Source organism: Conger conger, chromosome 12 (genome assembly GCF_963514075.1).
Source record: "Conger conger chromosome 12, fConCon1.1, whole genome shotgun sequence".
Lineage (NCBI taxonomy): Eukaryota > Metazoa > Chordata > Actinopteri > Anguilliformes > Congridae > Conger > Conger conger.
Genome location: NC_083771.1, coordinates 9,815,910 through 9,823,216, shown reverse-complemented (window position 1 = coordinate 9,823,216; position 7,307 = coordinate 9,815,910). Strand labels below are relative to the sequence as shown.

General features: G+C 42.9%; 1 protein-coding gene across 2 annotated transcripts; it reads left to right on the top strand.

Moving 5' to 3' along the window:
* The first annotated feature begins 967 nt into the window (after positions 1-967).
* Positions 968-6,964, top strand: rabepk (Rab9 effector protein with kelch motifs). 2 transcript variants are annotated; one of them, XM_061262683.1, is made up of 8 exons: positions 968-1,215; positions 1,508-1,566; positions 1,872-2,026; positions 2,972-3,169; positions 4,267-4,428; positions 5,046-5,195; positions 5,666-5,815; positions 6,620-6,964. In XM_061262683.1, the coding sequence occupies exons 2-8, from the start codon at positions 1,514-1,516 to the stop codon at positions 6,835-6,837; spliced, it is 1,086 nt and encodes a 361-aa protein (XP_061118667.1). In that variant the 5' UTR covers positions 968-1,215; positions 1,508-1,513; the 3' UTR covers positions 6,838-6,964. The 2 variants fall into 2 exon arrangements, with proteins under 2 accessions (XP_061118667.1, XP_061118668.1); XM_061262684.1 differs by having other exon boundaries at positions 968-1,566; positions 2,972-3,127.
* The last annotated feature ends 343 nt before the right edge of the window (positions 6,965-7,307 follow it).

Sequence of the window (7,307 nt, the reverse complement as noted above, 5' to 3'; positions counted from 1 at the left end):
TACACCCTTGCTACACATAGGTGGAATTTGTGTATTAGACACATTAGGAAAGGGGTGGTTGCCAACTGTGTAATTTATGTTTTGTTAGAATAGTCAGATAGGCTTTTGTTTGTTGCTTAATAAGTCAGTCAGCTTATCTTTGATTCTAGCTTGGTTTAGTTTTGCTTGTTCATTTATTTGGCAACAGCTGTGTCCCTTGGCCTTTGTTTGTTGTACTATAAATACTTTTGTAAATAGTGCTTGCACTTTGTATAATATACACTTTTGCACCTTCGTTCTTGTGTGATCCTCATTATTTACACTGAACACGCTCAACACCCATCAAATATGTTACGCACTTCCTCCTACCCCAATGAGAAGCATCAATTTTACAGCGCTTTGGATAAAGGCGCTATATAAAAATGCCAACCATTATTCCACTCTTATGTTTGCTACACACAGGAGGGATCCTGAATTTTCTGTGGAAACAGATATTTTTCTCTGTCCAATGGCGGCCCCATGTGGTGACAATTCATGGTGCACGTGTAATTCTCGTTTCCACAACGAATAGCTGTTTACGGGTCGATTTCCCAGACACAGATTGCGTTGTCGTGGACTAAATTGATATTTGTATTGAAAATCTACATTCAAAATTTAATTTAGGCTAGGCCTACACTTAATCTGTGCCTGCAAAACATCTGCCACGTTAAACTAGTCTGTATAAATATACGTGGCTTAATTATTCCTTTCATTATTCCACTCCAAGATAAAATATCGGACTACATAAACCTTGCAGATAATCTCCCGTGTGTTTTTGATAAGGAGGTCAAGAGATCGCAGGGGTACGCACAGTTCTGTGGTATGTACGCTCCATCGAGATACGCTCTATGTTATGGGCGTGCTCAATCGCGTAAACCAATCGCGTTCCTCGATGTCGTCGTTTGATTGGTGCGTTGAAAGAGCTCAAAGTTGAAAGGTAAGTTAGCACTCTGGCCAACAGCTAGTTTCCTGACTGAACATTTGTGTTACAAAATGCAGTATGGCTAGCTAGTTACCTGTAGCTAACGTTATCGCTTTTATTACGAATGTCTTGAAAAACAAGAACTCCAAATTAACTAGGTGGAATTGATCATACTATTGTATCGTGTCAACGTAAATAGCTAGCGTGTGGTCTTTACGTTGTTTTGAAAACATATGCTAGAGCAAAGTAATACAGAGCTAATGTAAATTTTGCTAGTAAGTTAGCCTATATTTCATTACTCTATTATAAATATCCATTACCTAGCAAATAAATATAGCTTTTAAGTTCGTCAACTTTATTGGTATTAAAAACAAGTTCGCTTGCTACTGCTAGCTAGCGTTGAATCAGTCTTGCCGTTCTTTTATTGTCATGGCAACGTTCAAAATGTTTCAAACCCTCAAGTAACGTTCACACACCCCTTCACAAGATTTACCAAGCAAAACAATTAGTTAACATTATCCAGATATCACAACAGCAGTATTTGATGCGTTTGTTCTTCAATAACAGCTAACAATGGAATTTCTTCCTATCCTTGAACCAGAAGACAAGCCTCGAGATTCAGTTTGGTAAAGTTAATAAAGCATTTAATATTAGTGTTAATGAAGACAGACAAAGGTCGTTTTATTTTATGTTCCTTGATGTTCTAAAATTAGCTGATATAGCCTAATTAACTTCATGTTAAGCGATGTACGTTAGGTTAGCGTTAATATTAATTTTATATTATATTATTAATATTATGTAATGTAATGCTCAGTCTAATCAACTGTACGTCGCTCTGGATAAGAGCGTCTGCCAAATGCCATTAATGTAATGTAATGTAATGTATTATTAGCTGAATTGGCTGATGCATTTCATAATGTTACTTACGCAGGTACGCTGTGGTGCCCCGAGGAGGGGGTCCTGGGGTTAGTGTGGGTCACACCTGCGCTTACATTCCGGGCAAGGACTCCGGCAAAGGAAAGATCCTCATCGTCGGAGGTGCCAACCCCAATGGCAGCTTCTCGGAGTCTCACGTCTTGGATCTTGGTAAAGATCTTAAAGTGTTTGCCTGACACCTTTTGTTGTCATAAATAAAAATAAAAAAACTTTAATCCAATGCTGGTTTTCAGTCCAACCACATTTGAACTTCATGCCACATTATGTCAGAAATGGCTATGCATGGTGTAAAGAATCAAATTCCCATATTCATATTGTGCTAATTGCAAGTAATGACATAAAAAGGAATTTTTAACTGATCAAAGTAATGACTGGTGAATAAAAAGCTCCCAATTGGTGAAAGTGTGGATACCTGGCCACTAAAACTAACCACCTGGCAAATAATACTTTATACGTTTAGAAACGAGCCAAACCTGAATTGTTTTGATAAATGTAAGGAAAAAAGTATTAAATTAAACATGTTCAGCCACTTAATTAGTAGCTATTGATTAACCTCAGTCTATCAGTTGTAATTGTTTGTAATGTAGTACAATAGGCACATACAATACAAACAAAAAAGTAACAGCCTGTTAAAAGTTCTGAGACTGCAGTTGTGGTTGGAAGAAAAACCAGCATACAGCGAGTTTGGGAACCACTGTATTGGATCACAAAAAAAATTTTCATCTAGGGACACGAACAGTCTTCGGCTGTCAATCATGTTCTTAATGTATCTAAAATGCAGATAGTGTAATTGTTAGAACTAATGAAGCTAATTATGTAGTAATTAACCCATTCAGTCATGGCACTCTCGACTTCATACCTTCTCAACCATTCAGAATGACTGCTATACTATTGTTTTGAGCCCCTATTATTAACTACTGAACTTTCTAAAATTTCTCAGCCAAAGCAAAAACCCCTTGAGATTTGGGTGGACCCACTTCAGGGCTGGGTGGCGCTTGGGTCTGAAAGGGATAAGGCGCCCGGGAAGTTAGCGTGGAAACCAGAACCCCACCAGCCTCTGCTACAGAATGTGTTTCTGTTTTTCCCCCCGCGCAGACCGGCACGAGTGGGACGTCCCAGAGTGGGGGGGCCTGCAGGCGCGGTACGAGCACTGCAGCTTCAGCCCGGAGAGCGCCCCCTGCAGCCTGTGGGTGTTCGCAGGGGCCCAGCAGAGCGGAAACCGCAGCTGCGTACAGGCCTTAAACATGGAGGGTGAGGGAAACCGCTGCTGCGTACAGGCCTTAAACATGGAGGGTGAGGGAAACCGCAGCTGTGTACAGGCCTTAAACATGGAGGGTGAGGGAAACCGCTGCTGCGTACAGGCCTTAAACATGGAGGGTGAGGGAAACTGCAGCTGCGTACAGGCCTTAAACATGGAGGGTGAGGGAAACCGCTGCTGCGTACAGGCCTTAAACATGGAGGGTGAGGGAAACCGCTGCTGCGTACAGGCCTTAAACATGGAGGGTGAGGGAAACCGCAGCTGCGTACAGGCCTTAAACATGGAGGGTGAGGGAAACCGCAGCTGCGTACAGGCCTTAAACATGGAGGGTGAGGGAAACCGCTGCTGCGTACAGGCCTTAAACATGGAGGGTGAGGGAAACCGCAGCTGCGTACAGGCCTTAAACATGGAGGGTGAGGGAAACCGCTGCTGCGTACAGGCCTTAAACATGGAGGGTGAGGGCCAACTGCGTACAGGCCTTAAACATGGAGGGTGAGGGAAACCGCTGCTGCGTACAGGCCTTAAACATGGAGAGTGAGGGCATCGCCGCTGTTCACGCACTCACACGGGAGCGTGTGTCTGTGTGTGCGTGAGCAGCCGTTGTCTGTTATGTTTGTTTGCTCTTTAGGTCTCCTTGTAAATTATGAGCACCTGTTTCTTTATGCTCTAGGTTTCCAGGAACATTTTTAACCTCTTCATATATCAGCACGTTATGTACACAGATCTCTCGATACTGTAGCTAATTAAGTAAAAAGGGCGGTACGTTATGTGTAATTTTGGTTAATATGTGAGGTTATCTCCTGAAAATGCAGAAATAGATTTTGTTTTTGAGAAACTTATTTCTTATTTCTACTGCATGTGTGCGTGAATGTGTGTGTGTGTGTGTGTGTGTGTGTGTGTGCGTGTGAATGTGTGTACGTGTGTGTGTGTGTGTGTGTGTGTGTGTGTGTGTGTGTGTGAATGTGTGTACGTGTGTGTGTGTGTGTGTGTGTGTGTGTGTGTGTGTGTGTGTGAATGTGTGTGTGTGTGTGTGTGTGTGTGCGTGTGTGTGTGTGCGTGTGTGTGTGTGTGTGTGTGTGTGTGTGTGTGTGTGAATGTGTGTGTGTGTGAATGTGTGTGTGTGTGTGTGCAGGCACTGGGTCATGGAGGAGCGTGCAGGCCTCAGGCTCCCCGCCCTCAGCCAGAACATACCACACCAACACTGCCTGTGTGGGGGACAGGCTGTTTGTCTTCTCCGGGGGAGACACGGGGGCCATGCCTGTCTCTGACCTCCAGCTCCACGTCTTCGACTCAGGTCAGGCCCATTAAAATCAACACACACTAGTTCTATTGCATCCTCAGTGCTTCTTAATCACAGTCCTGGACCCACCTGAAATGGGAAGCGGGGGCTATGTATAAAAAGTTGTGTCTTTTCTGAACCAAAGTGTATAAAAATACTATTTAATGAATGCTGCGAAGCTGTGCACATGTGAAACTGTGGGGGACAGAGCCAAATCAAGGGGGAAAAAATAAGTTTTTATGTCTCGGACTTCATGGAGCTCACTATTATCAGCTGAGCTCTGCAGAGAATACCTTAGTATCTTGGTCCTCCCTCCTGATTTACCCCACCTCCTTCTGATACCCCTCTTGTGATACTCCTATATCAAAAAATAAACAAATGATTACTATTGTTTTTTGGTTAGCACAGCTGTTCATGCGTGTTTTGTTTATGGATGTGATGTTTTTAACTTGTTGAAGAACCTATGCACTTGTAAGTCGCTTTGGATTTAAAGCGTCTGCATAATGACAAAAATGTAAACGCAATAACCCAGCTCAAGTCGAGTCTTTCTGCGGAAAAGTCCCACTTGAGGGAGATGTAACTGGAGCTTGTGCGAAGGCCTTGTGGACTGAACCCCCTTCCCCTTTTTGCAGTGTCCCTGACCTGGTCACAGCCCGAGACGCAGGGCAGACCTCCCTCTCCCAGGCACGGCCACGTGGTGGCAGCAGTGGGCTCCAGACTCTACGTCCACGGAGGGCTCGCAGGAGAAAAGTTCCACAGTGACATGCACTGCCTGGACACCAGTAAGCGAAGCAGGTTATGACTGTGCGATAGCGCTTAGCCTTGTGCCATCGCCCTAACTGCAAAGACTCAGTTTGGGGAACAAACTGGACTTAAGGCATGAAACCTGGACCTCGGTATAGTGTAAGGGAATAAGAGCAACTGGAACGCAATAGGCCACGTTTGTTTTCATGTCTCTTTCTGTGATTTTGCGCAGTACTAATATTTTGCTCGTATATTCCTAACATGTCAAGTCAAGTCAAATTTATTGACGGTGCATTATCACCAACATGGGTCCCATAGCAATTTACAATAAAACAGCAATACATGAGAATAAATATACAAATGCACATATAGTAAACACACATATATAATGGCCTTAATTGGTAGCCAGTGAAGAGAGGCCTGAATGATGGTTATATTTAGCTGTTTGTGTCGACCATGGCCCCCAGTGGGACGTGTGACTGAGCGTGTTTTCGCGGTCGTGTTCTAGCGACGCTGAAGTGGGAACGGGTTCGAGCGAAGGGCGACGTCCCGCCAGGCGTGGCCGCCCACTCGGCCGTGACCCTCGGGAAGAGCATCTACGTCTTCGGGGGGATGACCCCCGACGGGGCGACCAACACCATGTACAGATTCCACACCGGTGAGCCCAGTGTGTCCAAGCACAGCTGTTTGTCAGCTTGATAAGTCATTGAGATAAGTCACCATCTTAACAGCTATGTAACACCAATCTTTTTTTGGTTTAACTAGTGTATTTGTTCACAAAATATTACTGAGTTAATCAGTAGTTAATCTGCACAGCTCTGTTAATGTATTTTTACGTCATTCATTAATGCTAACTACTCCCATTAGTTATTGCCAATTCATATTGGAACGAAAAGGCCAGTTAATGTATTTGTTAATGGTTAATTAATTAGAAGTTCATCCTATGGTTTGCCAATGTATATTATGTAACAAATATGTTAGTTAGTTATTTAACTAATGAAATTAACTAATGAAAAGTTAAGTTCAGCTGTTTTTTCAGACCAAATGTCAGAATGGGGAAGAAATCTTAGTGACTTTGATCATGGAATGATTGTTGGTTGCAGACATTTTAGTGCACAACAGTCTCTTAGAGTTTAAAAAGTGGAAAAACAAAGAACATCCAGTGAGCAGCAGTTCTGCAGACAAAAGCACCTTGTTAATGAGAGACGTCAGAATGGAGAATGGCCGGACTGGTCATGCAGAAGAGCATGAACACACAATGTGCCAAACCTCTAAGTGGATAGGCTACAGCAGCAGAGGACGAATAAGTCTAAAAAAATAAGTCCGATAAATACCCAATAAAGTGTAGAGTTTATCCCTGGGAAGAAGTGAGGGATAATGTTGTAAACTAGCATTATCTTGCCCAAGCTGATGGACCTAAATGGACCTAAATCTCTTCCTGGTGTCTTTTCCTGTGGAGCAGACCGACAGCGCTGGACCGTGCTGAAGTTCGAGGGAGACCTGCCCCCAAACAGATTGGACCATTCCATGTGTGTGGTGCCGTGGAGGGTCAGAACGCAGGAGTGTGGAGTGGGAGACCAGGCCTCCGAACCTGAGACTATCAACCTCTGTTTTATCTTTGGGGGAATGGACACCCATGGCGTGATTCACAGTGACTGTGTTGCAACTGTGTTGCCCTGAATGGCGACCACATGTGTTGCCCTGAATGGCAACCACGTATGTCCGCCGATTGTCTGGAAATGACGAGTACTGGTGTTTCTTAAAATGTCTTAAAATTATTATTTCTAAAATTAAAGCCTAAAACATAGATATCTTTGTGTTACTGAATAATTCAGACATTGCACTTATACACTGCAAAAACTGTCTTTAACAAGCATTTTAGTCTTGTAATATGGCTTAGAAGTTATGTAAACTAATATGTAGTATCTTTTTTTCTCTCTCAAGTAGAAAATATTAGCTTGTTTTAAGTTCGTCGGCTTAAGTGAAATGTTCCTTTTGGCAAATCTTGAAATGAGATGTGCTTGACAAGTGAAATGTTCTTATGCTATTGGCAAATCTCAAAAAGAGTCAAACTGTCTTACCTCATTGGCAATATTTTCATCTTATTTAGCAAGTAAAATAAATAAGATTTAATGTTTCATAAGATTAAT

Excerpts from the sequence above, each read along its gene's own strand:
- rabepk (XM_061262683.1), top strand. The coding sequence starts at position 1,514 with ATGGAATTTCTTCCTATCCTTGAACCAGAAGACAAGCCTCGAGATTCA. Across the intron at positions 3,170-4,266 it reads ACAGGCCTTAAACATGGAGG|GCACTGGGTCATGGAGGAGC; the intron begins GTGAGGGAAACC and ends GTGTGTGTGCAG. Across the intron at positions 5,816-6,619 it reads CATGTACAGATTCCACACCG|ACCGACAGCGCTGGACCGTG; the intron begins GTGAGCCCAGTG and ends CCTGTGGAGCAG.